This window comes from Vicugna pacos, chromosome 33 (genome assembly GCF_048564905.1).
Source record: "Vicugna pacos chromosome 33, VicPac4, whole genome shotgun sequence".
Taxonomy (NCBI): domain Eukaryota; kingdom Metazoa; phylum Chordata; class Mammalia; order Artiodactyla; family Camelidae; genus Vicugna; species Vicugna pacos.
This window is the reverse complement of record NC_133019.1, coordinates 7,141,503-7,161,767: the sequence shown is the minus strand read 5'-3', so window position 1 is coordinate 7,161,767 and position 20,265 is coordinate 7,141,503. Positions and strand designations below refer to the sequence as shown.

The window sequence follows — 20,265 nt, the reverse complement described above, 5'->3', positions numbered from 1 at the left end:
AGAGAAGGCCCTGGAGGAGGGAGGAGCCCACATCAGAGGCAGCCCTGAAAGGCAACAGTCAGCTGTGCTCAGACATGGAAACAAAGGAAGAAAGACCAGAGGAGAAGAGAGCGTCAGAGCTGAAGAGATGCTGGCTGAGCCGCCAGGACGTGGCCAGCGAAGTCGGAGGTCGGAGGAAGAGTCCTCTGCCCACAACGAGGGGCAAGGTTCACTGTGGGGTCTCGGGAAGAAACGCACAACAGGTGCCACGAGGAATGGGGGGACGTCAATAAGAAACGAATGAAAGGATGGGTAATCATGATAAATAGGTCAGAACCAAATGCAGGGTCACAGATTCCACGCAGGGCACCGGCTGGCCCACGTTCCAGCGACCACTTACCTGAGGTGGGCTTAGACCACGGCAGGTCGACCTTACGAAGGTCCTCCAGCTCCTCCTCAGCCTGGCTGAGAGACACGGAGAGGATGCGCACCGACTGATAGGCTGCGGTGTTCAGCAGCTCGCTTGTGGCATTAACTATCTAGAAAAGAAACGGGAATGTCATTTCTTACACCAACCTAGTGGGTGGCTGGCGATCCCACTGCCTCCTAGAAAACAGTACCAGCCCCCTGAGCTCCTTCGGAGCCCTGAGTATACCAAAACCAGCGATGGGCTGCTCCGGGCCGCCTGGGTCCACCTTGTCCCACAGAGGCCGCGGGAAATCATGTCCCCAAGGGCGGGGATACACCGAAATCTGAGATCTCAAAGAGTGGGTCTGTATTAGGTGAGAGGAGCTGTGGGCTGGGTTTAGGCTGAAGAAGGCCAATACCTTCAAACAGAAATACTTCCATTCGGAAAAAGTGTCTGACAATGGAAAGCCACGGCATTAACTTTTTTTTCCTTTAAGGGAACCAAAAAGGGCCTGGGGAGGTAGGTTTGTGTAATCCACACCCCGTAAGAGAAGTTTATTCAAAAGAAACGCCTCTGAGAAATGACTGCTGAGCTCCTGAAACACACTGAAATCAGTCTGCAAATGCTGACCTTCTCATCTCGGTCCCGGCAAAGCACCAAGGAAAAGCAAGGAGCATGGCACTTTGGAAGGTGGTGTTCAGGCTGAGAATAATCCCAAGAACCTAGACAAAGGAAAGGGTCCATCCAAAGACACATCACTTTTGCCCAAAGCACTTTATGAAAGCTCATCAGTTGCCAAGAGTGTGACAGGAGTGGCCTCGGGCCGGACGCGGATGTGTGTCTTCTCCGTCCGTCCGATAAAGCCTCACTCCTCTGTGCTCTTACACAGAAGTGCTGCTTCCTTCAATCCTGATTTTTCAGCGGTTATGTTTCTCTTTATTTTAAAAACAAGGTTATCATAAATATATTGTTTTCCTTTTTTATTAGCGTTTGTCTTCTCTGGTCTTCTCTCGATCCCCCTGGACAGTCTGGTCTTCCCCAAACAAAGGGCTAACAGGAGCCTGGAGCAGCCCAGTTACCCTTGGCCTCAGGGAACGAGAGCTCCAGCTGAGCCAGGACTGCCACAGCGAGAGGAGGGACGCTGGGACGCTTTCCATTGGCCGCTGGCCACAGTGTGCAGCTGGCTGGCGTCCCCCCCCCCCCGCCCCACCCGCCACAGAGAATGCAGCTGGCCCTCCGGCCCACAGTGTAAGGGAAACGTGGAGCAGCCAGGGTGCCCCCACGGAGCCTTTCATTGAAACGCGCTGCCCCTGGAATTGTCTTTTGACTGGCCACTGAGCCTGCTGCGGCCAACAGGCCGGCCAGATGCAAATGAAACGGCTCTTTTGGTCACAGTGGGGGCCGCAGCCTGGAACGCTCCCCAGGTAACCGCAGCACCAGCCTGGGAGGGTGACAGGTCTTCCACACACGGTCTCGGAAAATTCCAGAGGAAGTCCAGCCCTGCTCATCCAGGCTCTTGCCTGGCATATTTCATGTAAAATAAACATCAAAGAGTAAGAACAGGCTAATGCACTCACAGTATATTTTGGCAGGGAAATTATTTTTCAGCAGCAGGTACCTGTAAAAAGTCGCCTCCCTTGAAATTCAGTTCTGCACCAAGCGCTAAGGATCGTATATTGCTTCCATGGAAACAGTGGATGAAACTGCTTTCGCTCTCTCCACCCACACTAGCTTCTGCACCGACGGGGAGCTCCAGTGCCTCCTTGGCAGCATGGTGAACATGCCTCTTGTCTTTTAGACCCGCTGCTAACACTGCAAACTATCGCAAGGCCAACAGGATGGGAGGGAGGGGTGAGGGGACTTGGCGTCCTCCTCTGTTGTTACCAGCACACAGAACTGGATCCAAAGCATTGGCTGGAAAATTTCCATTTCCAAACTCACATTTGTGTCTTATTTCAAGCCAAAACTTGAAAGCCACAGAAAGTGTTAGCAAAAACGGGGGTGGGGGTGGGGATTGGGGGGGAAATACTTGCTGTACATGATGGCAATTACTTCTGAAACTGGTGCCCTTTCCCAGTATCACCAGGCCTTCTTGATGGAAGCCATTCCCCAGGGATATTGGCAGCAAACTTAGGAATAAAGAGATTTCAGGAAGATTTTCATTTAAATGACACTTGGTTTCCCTGCTGATGAAAGGGGAAGCCTTACTCCATCTGCTGAGATCAAATTTCATCTCATCAAACACCTCAGTGTAATTATTTTTCTACCAAGTATTGAAATGAGGATGTAAATGAATACCAAGGTATTTGAAGTCATTAAGGCTGCCGGGACGGGAGCGCCCCAGCGCCTCCCTGGGGACCCCGCGGTTCACCATCAAAGCAGCTGCTCACTGGTGTTCATTTTGTAACCTTTATACCACATTCTTGAATTAATGAAGAAACGTCAAGAATCTATTTCCTCAGAGAATCTTGGCACGAGGTCTGCATGGGGGAGCAAGGCATGGGTGAGAGGGGTGTGTGTGTGTGTGTGACATGCACGCACTGAAGGATACATGGAAGGTCTCCTTAGAAGAATTTGGATCCTTTACATTACTTTACCTTCTACTACAGAACAACATCGCAGTTTTAAAGTTGAGAGAATAACTATAAATAAGCCAGTCATCATAACTCCTGTGGATCTTTTCTTGTGATGTGGTGCCAGCCTTTCTCTTCTGGATTTCAATTTCCCTATTTGTAAAGTAGGAACGTGGGGATTGCTGAGATGTCAGAAAATGGGTTTCCTGTCTAACATTGGACATCTTCTTCTGAGCCTAACTAGAAATATCCAAGTCTTAAGACATACCCTGACTTGGGAGGCAACAGATGAACATTTAGACTTTCCTCCATTTATAAACATCTCACTCAGTGTTATAAATAACACTCGATTTTAAAATTCCACTTTACCCTAACAGCAAGATGGGCACACAATCTGCCATTTTCTTCATGTGACTGAAGAGTGGTTGGTTATAGTGAAAATCTTATCTCTTCAGAAAAGTCACATGGAAGGAGGGAAGGAAAAAGAGAGAGACACCGTGTGTGTGTGTGTGTGTGTGTGCGCGCGCGCGCACATGTGCGCACACTGGGGGTCTTCAAGGGAAAAGATGCAAAGGAATAAAGGAGGAGTCGTGTGAAGTACCCTTTTGATCAAAATATAAAGTTCTACAGGGGGTTAAGAGACTAGAAAATTGGCTTTTGGTACTGTCAGCCGCTAAAATGCTGTCTTGCAGACCAAGTGCATGACTTAAAACAAAAAAATAAAAAATTAACACTTGGCCATTTCAGATGGAGCCTTTTTTTCCATTTCCCTGTATCTCAGAGCTTGTAGCCTTAGTTTAATATAGAAGATGCTTAAGAGTAAATTCTAGGCAGAAAGAATGTGTTCAGTCTTAATAATCAAAATCTGATTTAGCTTGACAGAAAGTGGGATGAGATCCCCTGGCACAGACTGCTATTGAGAACCTGACTGTATACAGACAAACAGATCTGGTCCATGCCTTCCTGTGCAAACAGGGAGCTGCAATTAAAGCATTAAGGAAAATACTGTTTTCCTTAATGAGTTAACAGCAATCCCACTTCTATATAAAACCATGCTTTCTATCATGAGATAAAATTGCAATTTTGCTTCTATTGACTTATGTTAAAAGGGAGCCCAGTTAAAGTCCAGTTTAATAAACATTTAAATTAAAAAGGTTTCCATATATTTGTAGGGCAAGGAGCAAGACTAACATTTTGGTTAGGAAGACATAAATGCAAGAATTTAGATTTTAAATTCAAAAACTAATAATGAAATGAAGCAGGTATGTCCAGAATAGAATCTTTTTACTAGCATTATTTAGTAATTGGTTAAAAAAAGAAAAAGAAAAAAAGAAGAAACTATAAGGCATAGAAACCCATTAAAGGGAACAAATGAAAGTGCGCATTAAAGTATACAGAACATATTAGTTCTGATCAATAGTGCAAATTAAATAACTTATTCCTAAGATTCTTATTTACATAATGCACATCTTTACTGTAAACTGACCTTTGATATTTAAGGTATCAGTTAAGTGAATATCAATTTCTTGTTTTTTATAAATTTCTCTTAAAAATTAATTATTTCATGCTGATTATAGAAAAATCAGAAAATATAGACAAGCAAAAATAATCCCCATTTCAAATGTGCCAAGAACTTAACTCATACTAATTCCTCAGGAGCTCTGATATGGAGTAAAAAATATTTACTAATCTTTCAGCAATATTTTTTAAGCTGACATTCTTTACATACGTCTATGAACTTGCTACTGTTCAACCATGATCCTAATACAAATGAAACAGCAATGGTCTCCCTTATTTTATTTTTAAATCAGATAGCTTCCACAAAACAAACAAAGCAATGGCAATTCTGAGGCCCAAAGCAATAACCCCATCAAACCCTCTCCAGAAATTCACTGTCTTTATTCTAGACCATTTTTGTGTTCAATTAGAAAGTAGACTTGATCCCCATGCAGCACCAAGCCTTTTGTCCTACCACTGCTGTCTTGCTAGGATAGCAGTAAACAAGCAAGAAGCCTGTTCCCTTGGTAACTTTTTCAGTGTCCTTTTTATTCAGCTTTACTTAAGAGACCTCACTTGTAATCTGTCAGAGGCGCCCTATCCTCTGACAGCAATGGAGACAGGAACGTCTCCAGATGAGTTTCCTCACTGACCGACATGTGACATATTGGCAGGGCAGCATTCCCCTGTTCTGTCTCTCTTGATTCTCCATGTACTGCATATGCCCAACCCCACCTAGGAGCCTACACAGTGCTCTTCCTCCTGACATTCTATCAGGATAAAAGAGCCCAGTGAAGCCTCTCTATAGTTATAACAAAGGAGAAAAAAAAATGCTAGGTCTCAAAATTTAAGAAAAGTTAATCTTCAAAGGTCATGACTAAAACAGAAAAAAACTGACACTAACAGAAGAAATCCTAGGCTATGAAAAAGTAGAGCAAAAAGAGTCATCACTGGCCTATTACCCTTCTTTCTGTGTAAAGAAAATTTGATAGACAGATTTGATATATGAATATATCTGTATCAAGTTGACATATGACACCCAGTTGAAGTATCAAGATGTCTGCAGCTTACCCTGAGGTAGTTCAACAACAACAACAACAACAACAAAATAGGTAAACCAAATATGGCAAAATACTAACAAATGTCAATCTAGGTGATGGGTATATAGGTATTTATAAGTCTCTTAACTTTTGTGTGTGTTTGATTTTTTTTACAATAAAAAGTTTAAGAGAATAATGACATCTTATACTTAAACACCACTTTTCAATTTATAAGGGCCTTTTAGAGATAAACAAAATAATTTAATCTTTGTAATGGTCCTGTAAATTAAGTCAGATATCATCACTGTTGTAGTATAGTTATTAAGACTAAGCCTCAGACATTTGACAAAATTCAACAAACTTTCATGATAAAAACTCTAAGACAACTAGGAATAGAAGGAAAATTCCTCAATGCGATAAAAAGTGTTTATGAAAAGCCTGCAGATAACATCAAAGAAAGACTGAAAGCTTTCCCCCTAAGACCAGGAACAAGACAAGGATGTCCACTTTCAGCACTGCTATTCAACATTGTACTGGAAGTTCTAGCCAGAGCTGCTAGACAAGAAAAAAGAAATAAAAGGCATCCAAATGGCAAAGAAAGAGGTAAAACTATCTCCAACTGCAGATGATATGCTCCTATACATAGAAAATCCCAAAGAATCTACAAGAAAGCTACTAGAGCTAATAAACAAATTCAGCAAAGTTTCAGGATACAAGGTCAACATTAAAAATCATTTGTTTCTATACATCAGCAGTGAACAATCCTCAAAGGAAATTAAAAAAAGAAATACTATTTATAAGAGCACCTAAAAGAATTAAATACTTAGGAATAAATCTAGTGAAGTAGGTAAAAGACTTGTACACTGAGAACTATAAAACTTTACTAAAAACAATTAAAGATCTAAAGTAATGGAAAGACATCCCATGTTCATGGATAGGAAGGCTTAACATTGTTAACATGTCAATACTAGCCAAAGCAATCTACAAATTCAATACAATGTCTATCAAAAATTCCAACAATGTTTTTTTGCAGAAAGGGAAAATCATATCCTCACATTCATACAGAATTACAAGGGATCTTGAATAGCCAAAACAATATTGAAAAAGAAGAATAAAGTTGGAGGACTCACACTTCCCAACTTTGAAACTGACTACAAAGCTACAGTAATTAAAACAGTATAGTACTGCCATAAGGAGAGATATACAGACCAATGGAATATAATAGAAAGCCCAGAAATAAACCCTTATATATATGAGCAACAGATTTTTGAAAAAGGTACAAAGATCATTCAGTAGGGGAAGGACAGTCTTTTCAACAAATGCTGCTGGGAGAACTGGATATCCACTTGCAACAGAATGAAATTAGACTCTCACCTTACATACACTACACACAAAAATTGATCAAAAAGGATCAAAGACCTTAACTTAAGAGCTAAAACTATAAATCTCTTAAAAGAAACATTGGGGAACATCTTCACATCATTGGATTTGGTAAAAATTTCAAGATGACACTAAAAGCCCTGACAACAAAAGAAAAAACAGATGAACAGAACTTCATAAAAATTAAGAACTTTTACGTATCAAAGGACACTCTTTAAAAAGTGAAATGACAAACTACAGAGTGAGAGAAAATATTTACAAATCATGTATCTAGCAACAATTAATACCTAGAAGATATAAATAATTTCATACAATTTAACAATAAACAACCCAATTCAAAAATGAGCAAAGGGCTTGAACAAACATTCTTCCAAAGAAGATACACAAATGGCCAACAAGTACACAAAATAATACTCAGCATCACTAGTCATTAGAGAAATGCAAATCAAAACCACATTCAGATACTACTTTGCACCTACTAGTATGGCTATTATCAAGAAAACAGCAAGTAACACATTAGTGAGGATGCAGTGAAATTGGAAGCTTTGCCTATTGCTGGTAGGAATGTAACTTGGTGCAGCCTCTGTGGAAAATGGTCTGGTGGTTCCTCAAAAGTTAAATATAGAATTAACAGATGACCCAGCAATTCCACTTATAGCCATACATCCACGAGAATTGAAAGCAGGAAATGGAACAGACATCTATACATCAGTGTTCACAGCATTACTCACAATAGCCAAAAGGTGGAAACAACCCAGGTGTTCATCAACACATGAACAGATGAACAAAATGTGGCATGTACAATGGAATACAATCCAAACCTAAAAGCATAAAATTTTGACATGCTGCATGGATAGACCTTGAAAGCATATGCTCTGTAAGATAAGTCAGACATGGAAAAACAAATATTGTCTGATTCCATTTATATGAGGTACCTAGAAAAGGCAGATTCACAGAAAAAGCAGAAAAGAGACTACCAGTGGTTGGAGGAAAGGCAATAGGGGATTTATGGTTTAGTGGGTACAGAGAAAATGTTAGGGATGATGAAAAAGTTTTGAGTATAGACAGTGGTGATGGGTACACACAGCATTGTGAATTTATTTCATGCCACCAAATTGTATGCTTACCAGTGGTTGAAATGATAAATACTATGTTACATCCATTTTAACCACAATTTTTAAAAATCATGTTTTAAAAACAAAGTCTCATAAACATCAAGTGATTTACTCCAAGCCATATAACTAGTAAGAGGCAAAGCCAACATTCAGTCTCAATTTTTTAATCTCCATGACAACAAAAGACAGGGTATGTTAGCTGCTCAGCATTAAAACAAAATCTAATTGTTTGCATTCTCTAGGCTCTCTCCAGAAGCTCATCTTCTAAGACCAACCAAGAGGAAGAGTAATCTACTTTGCCTTCAATTTGATATGAAGTCTCCATCACCATCAGATGTTCTCTAGCCTCTGCCTTTAGCCCAGGAAGGTGAGAAAACAGTGCCCTGCACACTGACAGCACACTAGCCATGACTAAGAAAGCAGGCTCTGGGCTCGCATTCATGTCCTGGGTCCACTATTAACGCTGTGACCGTAGGCAGGGAACTTAACCTCAGCTGGGGCAGTTTCCTCATCTGTGATATGAATAACACTGCTGACCCCATAAAGTTGTTAAATCTAATTAATTAATGCGTGCAAAGAAAGCCCTTGGAACAGATCTTGGCACATGGCAGAAAAAGGAGGTTTCTATCTCCTCCTCCTTGTCCCCTTCCTCCTCCTCCTCCTTTTTCTTTTCATCAGCATTATTACTGAGACTCAGCAAATTACCTGTGAAACTGTCATCTGCATGTTACTCTGTCCACTGCAAAGCCAGACATCTCCAAATAAGACATTTTGAACTCTCAGGGTGAAGTTCATTCTCTCAAAAGTCTGTTGTGCCATCAGTTCATAAGGTCCACCAGGCCTCATAGGATCCAGTACCACCGTCCAACTATTAGAGTGCACTGAAACAATAACAAGGCACTAAGGAATTAGTCAATCAATTAACCAAAATGAAATTAAAGCCCAGTCCCGCTGTGCATCAGACTCATATGTGACTACTCCTAGTTTCTGTGATGAATTGAATTCAAAACTATGAAGATTGGACAAATTTCGGACAAATGTATAAAAATAACAAAAGCAGCTATCTTTAATCCATACCAATCCCTCATTTTAAAAAAACACTTTTTTTTAAATTTGGGGGGGTTATTAAGTTTATCTATTTATTTTTTTAATGGAGGTACTGGTGATTGAACCCAGGACCTCGCACACACTAAGCACATGTTCTACCACTGAGCTATACCCTCCCCTTCATCCCTCCTTACTTTTAACTGAGCCATTTGCAAGAAAAATAAGTCACCCAATTATAGTTTTAAATGAGAATAAACAAACATATACAGAGATTAAAATTCAAGGAAGTTTAATAAAAAATACATAAAAGAGAAATTTTACTATACTATCCAACTGTCAATATTAACATAATCATAATCTAATAGATTTACACAGCGCCCGCCCAAACTAACTTGTAATTATCCAATCAGATGTGAACACAGGTTAGAGAAAATCATTTATAATCTCAAACTTCCGCTTACTTGATGTATCATCCTTGTCATCCATCCCCCCAACTCTTCCCCATGTCGCTTTCAAAGAGTAATGCTACCATGACTCTGGGTTCTCCTATCAACAGTTAAACAACGTGAGTGGAAAAACTGACCCATAAAGAACTGTGGGAGGCGTATAAATTAATCTCTTTTTGAAGAAGATACTTAGGTTCGCCCAATTAATTATTTTCACAGAGTTATTTACCAGACCTAAGGTTTTCGGACTCAATTAGGGAGATGAAAAGCTATCCAAGACCTTATTTCAGACATTCACAGCATATTCCTTAGGAACCACCCCCCTGCCACCTTCCTACCTCTCACCCACTCACACCACCACCACTGCCAACAGCATATTCAGAAACTTAAGAGTCTTCAAAGTGGCAAAATTATGCCTAGGAGAACCAAACAACAGGAACAAAGTTGAAGAAATGACAATGAGAAAATAGATAAGAGAGACGATCATTTTTAAAATAAATATTCTTGGCATAATGCCAAAGAATATGAACTGATTCACAGTTTGTGCCCTCAGATCAACGTAAATTCACAGGGAAGAATGGCAAGAACTGGAAGTGGTGCATCCTGAAGTTACTATACCATCCGGGAAAAATAATAATTATAGAAATACTCGCCGAGTGCCTGCTCTGGCCAGACGCTGTGCTAAGTTCTTCCCAATCAGCAAGAGCCGAGTACAGAAGTCCAGATGCACAGCAGGAGACTGGGGAAGGCCCCGACCAGGAAGGGTTGCTCAGAGTCCCAGTGGAACTGTCCAAACCCTCAGGCATCAGTGAAAGGGGGCATGTTCACTCATCTCAAAAGCACAACCAATGGAGCCTGCTACTCCCACTCCTGAGAGGTCAATTAAGCCGAGAACCAAATGTTCTCTTTTTTTTTATACCAGCAATAGCCAGACATCAATATACTAAACTATAATTCACCTAGAGCAGAAAAACCACTGTTTTGGAAACAGTGGGCAGCTAGTCCAGATTGTGTCGCACAGGTGTGACGTGCTCCGTATGGCTCTCTCGTCTGAGCAGGCAGACGCCCCAATCTGTCCCAACTACAGCCTTGCCAAGGTCTTTCCAGGCTTCTTGCACCGATATGTCTTACTGGAGCTCTGTCCTGCTGCCGCCAACATGACTCGTTTGTGATGAAGAGGTCAATCCCTAGCAAACCTAGGACAGACTGGTTTTCAGCCTTCTACTACCACACAAGCTTCCCAGTCACTGCTGTTAAGTAGGGATTTACATTTCGCTTCAGTCCAGGCAAAATGGCTGGTGGAGAAAACCACCTTAACCAGAGCTTCTGAAAGCTTGGCTGCCCAGCAGTAAAAACAACAAAGAAGGAAAGGGGGAGATTCTGGGGCAGAACATGGCACCACCACCGCACTACAGCCAGAGGAAGAGCCCCCTCGAGCCGAAAGCATCTGGAGAGAACTAGGCATCGAGATCTGAACCTTGTTCCAAGAGCTGCTCTCCTGCAGGAACCTCTGCCTTTCCTCAGAGACCTTGGAGAATTTCCTTCTGTTCTAGTCCTCAAGTTTGTTTAGTGTCTAGCTTTTTTCCCCTCTCACTTCATACAAGAAAAATAAACTCTGACACAATATTGAGCATTAAGTAAACTGTCACGCAAGGCCGGGGAAACCAGATCCACTACAGAGAGGTTACTAATGGTCAAACTAACGCAAAAACTACTGGTTTAAAACAATGCAGATTTACTCCCATGTAAGAATACACCAAGGAGAGCAGCCTTGTGAAGACTGTTCCTCAGGCTGAAGGCAAGTGGGGGACACTAAAAGCAAAGGCGACCCACGCTTCACAAGGACCAACTGGGCCGCAGCCTGTCCGTTCAGGACCAGATGATTAAAGCGGTATGGACTGCAGGCCAATGGAGTCTGGCCAGAGATTTCACAAACACTGTCCAGTGGGTAATGAAACTGAGTGACCGACCATGAAGAGTTGAAGCTCAACGTCCAGCCGGCTTTCTGCTGCTTCTGAGGGCCTTTCTCAGCAACAGATGCCCTGGTCCTGTCCTCTGGGCCCCAGTCACTTGCTGCCTTGTAACCTGACTTACCAATCAGGGCCCAGGTTTCTGTAAATTCTCATTTTTGTCACATTCGAATCTCTGCCTCCTTGCACTCTTTCTTGTCCCATCTAGGGAGATGCATGTCCTTCCTTCACTGGATAGACACTGAGGATGCTCACCGGGTGCCAGGCACTCCATCAAGTAAACGGCAGACAGCAAACCTCAGCTGTGGGTTACACTGGTGAGAAAGCCGTGTAAACTGACTGGTGCTCTGTGGTTTCCCACCCAGTAGTTGGCATATCTCTCTGGTCTATTTCTCACTGTCCCTTTCTCTTCAAGTTCCAGCCATGGGCATAAGCAAAGAATTCTCTCCATTTTTCTCCAACTCCCTGACCAACACCCACCTCAAAATGGGGAGAATAAACAACCAAAGGCAAAAAATGAAAAGAATTTGTCTAAAGACACGATTAGTCATAAGGCACATCATGCTTTTTTCTCCTCACTGTTCACATCAGATGTTAATTATTTTTCAGGTTATTGTGCCAAGTCTCAGAAGCCAACAAGAGGAAAAGGAAAATTATCCTCAACCTTTCTCTTCCCAAGAGGAAGCACCTAGTCCTGGAAGCAGCCCTAATCACTTCTCCCCCCACAGAACCCTGGCACTTCAGCAGCTACAGACCGGCTCAGTGATTTCCGGAAGTGACCTGGAGGTAAGGAAGCCCTCACAGCCCAAACCGCCCCTTCCTGAGCTGCATTTATTCTGTATAAAGTTCATCTCTGCCGTCACCAAATATAAATGTGGGGGAAAAAGACTTAAATATTTTTCTGTCAATAAAGCTGTTTATGCAAGTTACTTAAACTATAGTATGCTATGGCAGATGTACCCTAAAGTGACCCCCCAGCAGTCACACCCCTGTACAACCCCTCCCCTTGAGTGCAGGCAGAATATACGACTTGCTTCAATCAGCAGAAAATGGCAAAGGGGACGGGGTGCCATTCTCATGATTAGGTTATGTTGCTTGGAAAAAATGAAGTTCTGCAGATGTAATTAAAATCTCTAACCAGCTGACTTTAAGTTAATAAAAAGGGATATTATCCTGGGTGGGCTAGACCTAAATAAGGTGAGCCCTTTAGGAAGGTCGAGAGGTCAGAGATTGGAAGCAGCAGAGATGCTGTCACGGATTCCACAGGCACAAGGAAATGAATCTGCCAGCAACCTAAGGGAGCTTGGAAGCAAATCATTCCCTAGTCGAGCCTCCAGATGAGAGCGGAGCCCAGCCAGCACCTTGATGCCAGCCTTCTGAAACTCTGAGTAGAGAACCCAGCTAAGTGAAGGCCAGGCTTCAGAGCTACAGAAACTGTGACTCAGGAAAAGCGTGTCGTTTTCAGCACCCGAGTCTGTGGTAACTTATTATGTGGCACAGAAACAAGCATGCATGCTAACACTGCAACCAGGAGCTTTTTATTTTTCTAAGGGGTTTAGGCTTTTTGTATTTGTCTCCTTAACCTCAGCCGTGATGACAAATTCAGGCAGATACACCTTCATTTCATCATCTACATAAGCATCCCCCGTGTGTGTCAAAGTGAGAGGATACAGTCTATTTGCCCCAGTTTCACTCCTTGTGTCTGAAAGACTCCTCATGCTTCACTTGACAGCACGGTTTGAACAGGCCCAGAACCTGACCATATTCCCAGTCATCCCAGCTTTTAATTTTCCCAGTGCTTAAAAGTGTCAGGCTGCAGGAAAAAAAGCCTTTCTGTCGTTAAATTCCACTTTCTGTGGGCACCTAGGGGATTATAGGTAATAAGTTAAATATTAACAGAGATAGACAGGGTGGCAGATTGAGGTAGGCTGGCTGAAAATCCCAGAGTCGTCGTCAAAATTTAAGTAGAAACTAACCCTTCAATATACCTCGTAGTATCTCCTTTGAGAAACATTTTCCTCTCTGCCCTGTGAAATTTCCTACATGTCTATCTCCTTCATTCCAAGTAACACTTTATCCACTTTGCTTCATGGGCAAGACAGAGCAAGAAGTCCACTGAAGTAGGTCTGTGGATCTGTAGAAACTAAAAAACTTTCCTTCTCTACCAAGCCAATGTAGAGATCTCTCTCCCACTCCTCCAATAGCAACAATCTCCGTTCCTGCAAAATTACCATCAACCGTCCATGGATCACTTGGTTCCCTTCGGTTGCTGCTGGAAATTTTAACTCCAAATGACCCAACACTTTGCAGTGAAGCAACTGAGGCATCATCTGAACCTTAATTGTTAAATGTTGAAAGGACAGCCCGAGAGGGTGAGTTCCTGGCGGATGGGCGCCATTGGCATTCTTCTGTGTATTTCCTGGGGTTTCTAGCTCACGGTTCTACACACAGTAAGCCTTCAAGTGATGTTTATAGAACTGAACTCAAGATAAGTGAGCAAGTTCATTATCACCGTAAAGGAAAAGAGTGGCTCATCCGCCTAATTATTATCTTATTCCTTCTCGTCACCACCTACCCTCCTGCCTCGTCTCTGGCCACTCCAAATATTGGTCCTGTAACAGCCATGAAGGGGAAGAAACTAAAAATGATGCATAAGAATACCTTTAAAAACTGACATGCTATATGTTATGTGCTTTCTCTATCTCTACAGTACTGTGCCATCTGTCTGCTGAATATTTATGGGTAATGTTAATTATCAGCACCAAGGAAACCCTATTTCTTATTTTTAAACTACATCAATTCTTTAGATTTCTAAATCAATGTCAATTTACCGAGAATATCACCCTTTGCACTCCGTACTGCTCATCCGGGCACAACACACAAAAAAAGCGCTGTCAGTCCCCTGAATTCTTCACTTTCAATATATCCTACAAGTCATCAATAGCATTTAAATCTAACAGAGAACAACTTCTCAATCAGCTTAAGCTTCCCTTCCAGGTCTCTGAGTTTCACCCAGTAACAGTCTAATCTTAACAAGTCTTAAAACCCCCAAACTAGAAGCACTTACCTTGCATCTATGCCTGGTGCTTAGTATTTTCAATGTTTGTTGAATGGACATGAATTATTAAGAGTCTGTACCAGGGTCTGGGTCACTCTGGACTGGATATCAGTCCTGTATATTGACAAAAACTAATCAGGAAATCCTTGTTTTCAGGGGCCAATAAAATGTCCACAAGCTTCATTGTCACATGTATTCAAGTCCCTTCTTAAACCATCTACCGCCACTTTAACCCCACCCGCCCCAGAGAGAACCCTCCTACCTGTCTGTCACCTCCACATCCCACAGCTATATAATTACCTCTAACTAAGATGTAATCAGGTCTCCACCTGACCCAGCCCTGAGCATGCTCTCCTGCACCCAGTAACTCCTAGCTCCCCCACATACTATCTTGTGTGTCTTCATCTGTCCTAGACGGAGACTCCTCTGCAGGACCTCTCTGCTTCTGCATCCTCACAGTCACTGTCTGAGGTCAAGCCTTCAGTGTCTACTACCTGAACATCATGACAGCCTCCTAATAGGTCTCCACCACCTCCAGTCTCATCCATCTCCAATCCAACTTCTGCAGTGCTGCCAGAGTAATCTTTCCAAAATACAAATCTCATTGTGCTTTTTTGCAGCTTAAAATCCATCGATCCAAAAGAGAGTATACAGTCCTTAGCAACGAAAGACAAGCCTCCCTACATCTCCATCAGTGTCTCTTGTCATCCACCTGTAGCCATGTACCCCAGTGGTCCAGACACACTAACCTGACCCATGCCCACTCGTGCCTCCATGCCTTTGTCCAGGCCACTCCCTCTACCTGGTCGGCTCTGCTCATCTTTCAAGATAAGCCTTAGACAAAGTTAATTATCCCTCCTACACACGCCCATTGCACTCTGTACTGCCCCACTGTGGCACTTGCGTATTTAACTGTCATTGCTGATTATTTCTGTCTCCTCCTGTCACCTAAAATCTTCATGAGGGGAGAGATCACATCTGCTTTGCTCATCACTGTATAACCATACACAGCACGGGCTCTGGCACACAGTATGCACTCAATAAATATCTGAGTGAATGACTAAATGTTATAACAGTAATAATAACCATAAAGACAGCTAACACTTATTCAGTACTTTCTGTGTGCCAGGCACTGTTCTAAGTATTTCACATGTGTTAATTCATTTAATTCTCACAATTCTTCTTCTCCTTCTTCTTCTTATTGTTATTATTATTATCATCATTATATAAATAAAGAAATTGTGAAACAGAGATGTTAAATAACATGCATATTTATTAACAAGAGTATATGGCCATTAAGTGACAGAATCAGGATCAGAATGGGGACAGTGAATTCCACAGTGCAAGTTCTTAACGCCTCCTCCATACTACCTCTCCCTATATATGATTCATTTCTAATGTCACCTTCACTGGAAACCTTCCCTTGACATCCAATATGAGTCAGATGTTTCTTTTCTGTATCCCATGACACCCCGTATCTGCCTTCATCACAGCACTTATCACACTGCACTATATGACTTGGTGTCTGTTCTCATTATTCCATAAGCTCCTTGAGGAAAGGACTTTGACTTTGTCTTATTTTTCTTTGTACCCTCAGTGTACATGGTAAATACCCAAATAACATTTATGGATGGATGGATGGATAGATAACCTGAGCTGTAGCATAAGCTTTCATTTTCAGATAAGCCAGCAGGTGGCAGAAGAAGACAAAAGCTGAACAGAGGATGGCCTGCCTTACCTTGCACACTGGTCACTTTCTTCATGATGGCTGTCTGACCTTGGCACAGAGTCACTGTCACTGTTGCTCCGGATACTCCATAGCCCCAGATCACTGCCCCTGAAGGCTCCTTCTGCAGCACCATGTAATCATTGATGTAGGAAGCAAAGCGAAAACTACCTAAAAAATTTGGCAAACATTTAGAAGAGCATGACTGGGGAGATTCATCACTGATTGAATCTGGTTAAACAGCAAGGAACACACAGTCTTTATACAAGAGAATTTGAACATAACCAGTCCTTGTAATTTTCTAAAACGATGCTTTATTCCTCCGAATCAGGGGAGCAACACAACAAGAACAGTTGCCAGCAACATGCATCATAGTACACGACCAACAGGGAAAACTCAGATAGCCGAGCGCAACCCGTGTCCACAAGCCTCCCCCTTTCCGAGCTCTTCTCCTTCCTTTGCTCTCAGGCTTGGCCCTAACGCTTGACTTTCTGCCCCCAAATCACCAAAATGCTCTTTTTATGCACCCCACAGACGGTACGTATGAGGAAAATGAGCCACTTCCTTCCCCTGCTTTCCACGACCACTCCCACTCCTTGCAGCTGGGAGTAAAGCAGCCTGCCTCTCTCCAGCACAGCCTTCTCTGATCTCCTTTCCATCCTCCCAGTGTCAGTTTCCCTCAAATAATTCTCCTTATTGTGGTTCTTTGACAACCCACTGAAAATTCTAAATAAGCATTTATGAGTATCTGCAACAAGTCCGCTTCCTTCTAAGGTAAATTCAGATAAATTAGGATGCAAAAAATAAGGTCAGTGAGAGAGAGAAGGTCAAAATGTCTGAACAAAAGGTCTTCCGTTGCAATTTACCCATTTCACGAGCTAAATTATAAAAAAAAGAGCAAGAAAAAGAGCACTTGAAACCGTGGATTCTAGACAGTTACTAACAAGACTGAGTAAGAATTCACTTTAACGAGATCATTCCTATTTTTAACATCCAGCCTATATCGAAGTATTTTATTAATATCAAGCATCTATCCAAATTACCTCAGTGAGTTCCTCATCAAAACTTAACAAGGGGAAAAAAACTTACTAAGTTATATCCCAATTTGTCTGAATATAACAGACAAAACTCCCTAGAAGAAAATAATTAACAAAATTAAGATTTTTTAAAAAGGGTTTTAAACAAAAATGATAGGCAGGAAAGAGAATCAGAACTAACAAGGCTGACACTTTCCTCCCTGGAAGCTACAAACGATGACAGCCCCTTAGGCTACACACCCAACAGGGCAGCACAGCTAATGGGGTCTCCTACACAGACCTGGTGGCCTTGTCCTAAGCTTCGAATACAGCCTCGTCCCTAGACATCCTCAGCTCTCTCTTCTGAGTTTGTTCCATCCTAAAACCTACATGACAATCAAAGATTATCCAGAAGACCCACCAGGCTGGAGATGCACAGCTACCAGGAGCAAAATGCTCTAAGGAGAGACTAGGACACCTCAGAATTGCATAAGCACCTCGTTGGCAGCCTGCTGGAGGGAAGGGGAGAGGCATGTGTGTGGGAGGGCCTAGTCTCCGATAAGGGCTTCAAATGGAACAGAACCTGAAAACCAGAGGCCTCAGGGCTAAGCAGAAAGAGGACCGGAGTGAAGAAAACTGGCTGTGGCAAGCTCATGAGCGGATGCAAATGAGGGGCCCTGGATGTGCGCAGCCACTGGCTCACATGCTGGGGAACTCACTTCCCAAGTCAGTTTCCGCCAACACACAGTCACTGAACCTCTCTGTGCCTGGCTCTATTCTGAGTTAAAGAATTCAGAGGTGGAAAGGATCTTTCACACCCTGGAGTATAATCATGTTATTTACTGATCAACAGGCTGAGATCCAAGTAGATTAGGTTATTTTTTAAAATAGCCTGCAGATAAATTAATTGATTCAGTAAATATTTATTGATGCCTATTATATGCCCGGCACTATTTTAAGCATTGAGGATATAATGGTGAAAGAAAGAGAAAAATAAAAGCAGACAAAAATCCTTGCCAGCAGGGAGCTTACATTCTACTGGGGAGCTTACCTGTGGCAGGCACAGAGCCAAACACACTACAGATGTTAAACTTCTTTGGCCTCAAATCACACAGGTAGTTTAGGACAGGACAAGAAACCGAACCACCTGATTCCAAAGTTACTGCAGCTTCCACTCTGCCACAGTTAGATACTGGTGGTAAATCAAAGAAAAGTCATATTCCCTGTCTTTTATATAAAACTCACATTCCAAGCTGATAAGAGTAGACAGTGGAACATTACCAAGGAATTAAGCAATGGACAAAATAGAACAAGAAAGGAGGTGGGACTGGTAACTGCCTTTGTCAAATACTAGACACAACATTTGGGAATTTTTTTAAGGTCTTTTTTTCTTCATTTGGGTGTTGGAGTAGAAAAACAGGAATTAGTGTTCTGTTAAAAGTAGTCATTAAAAGTAGACTGATAAAATTAGGACAGTGGTTCCCTCTGTGAGGAACTGGCAGAGGCACCAGGGAGGAATGACCAGAGTCTCAATAAAACTGGCAATGTTCTAGTTTTTAAGTTGGGTGGAGCGCCCATGGGTGTTCATTTTGTTTCACTGGTACATATATTTCTGTATATTTCAAATATTACATGATAAACACAGGCACAGGGGAATGATTTGAAGGAAAGAAGTCAGGATATGCAACTAAATAATAAGGAAAGAAACTTCAGAGCATTAATGAATAAAAAATAAAGCCTCTGTTAACGAAGGTGATGTAACAATATGACCCAAAAGCAAAGATAAAATAATATTAAGGCTAACAGCCTTTAACAGAAAAACAAATATAATAATGGCCCTACTCTCCGCTTTACCTTCTCCCCACCTATATACTGGACTAAAGGGTCACTGAGTGGGGATGAGAGTCAGTAATGATATGTAGAGCGCTGCTGGTTTACACTTTTCGTTAAACCTTGAAAAACCACTTATGGGCTGCAGTTTGTCTGCACCTGGGTACCTGGTGGGTTCTTAGGTAGAGCAGCAGTCATTTTCTGCACTCTGTTCTCCCACATCGATTTTTATTTCTTAACAAGGGTCTTTGGGGTCCACTATTTGAGTTGTCTGAAGGGTTAAAAAAAAAAAAAAAAGGTCCAGCCTTATCCCTTTACTTTGCATTAGTAGACAGCTTCCCTCTTCTGGTTCCTCTCTGGTCGTGACCCAATGTCCAGCCTGGGGTATCCAAATGACACGATATGACCTGGACAATAGTCAAAGTGAGTCATCCTCCTCCCCAGGGCCACGCATATTATCCCACCACCGATATCTGCAAGCCGCGCCAGGAATTAAAGCTGAGTCTTAATTAAATATTCTGAGCTGGTGAGGGGGCTGTATTTCTTAGCCCTAATCACCACTTAACTTAAACTAGTAAAATGTAATTCCCCCAAGGAACCCAGCCTGAAGCAAACCCTCCCCAAGGGTGCCACTGAGGGGGCAGCACCGAAATGTTTTCGATGACTCAGTCACCTGTTTCCAAATACTACCTAACTAGCTTCGCCCCCTCCCCTTCGAGTTCCCCTGCAGTTGTTCCAAGACACTGAGGGCCCCGGCCTGGGCACATATGGCCCTCGGCGTCCCAGACAAACCCACTCTCCTGCTGCCCCCAACGCTACATCATAACGACGGTGGGAGTGAGTGGAGGAAGCGGCGGGGCCGGGGCAGCCTGGGCCCGGGGGGCACAACGCGGCTCCTGCCCCGGATTCTTTCCCGGACCTTGGGAGGGGGCGGGGTGGGGGGCAGTCTTGCGTTGGACGCGGGATCTCAGAGCCCGCGCAGCTGACGAGCGGGCAGGGGTCGGTCCAAGCTCAGCCGCCTCACCTGCACTGGTGTTGGCCAGCAGGAGTAACTGCAGCACCAGCCCAAACACAAATCCCGGGGCGACCATGTTTGCGAGGCACCTTGGCCCCTGCGCAGGCCTCGGGCGTTGACGCGAGGCAGGGGCGGGGCCTGGGGCGGGGCCTGCGCGGGGCGGA

General features: G+C 43.0%; 1 protein-coding gene across 2 annotated transcripts in view; it reads right to left on the bottom strand.

Moving 5' to 3' along the window:
- The window catches only part of SIAE (sialic acid acetylesterase), a 33,111-nt gene extending 12,854 nt beyond the window's left edge, over positions 1–20,257 (bottom strand). The window contains exons 1-4 of one of the 2 annotated variants that reach the window (XM_006209836.4): positions 20,111–20,257; positions 16,253–16,411; positions 8,699–8,874; positions 380–518 (exon numbers count right to left, since the gene is read on the bottom strand). In XM_006209836.4, coding sequence (XP_006209898.1) covers positions 380–518; positions 8,699–8,874; positions 16,253–16,411; positions 20,111–20,177 — 541 coding nt within the window. In that variant the 5' untranslated portion in view covers positions 20,178–20,257. Of the gene's footprint in view, positions 1–379; positions 519–8,698; positions 8,875–16,252; positions 16,412–19,404; positions 19,494–20,110 lie in introns of those variants that run through there. The other variant, XM_072954124.1, reaches the window with a different exon arrangement.
- Between the last annotated feature and the right edge of the window lie 8 nt (positions 20,258–20,265).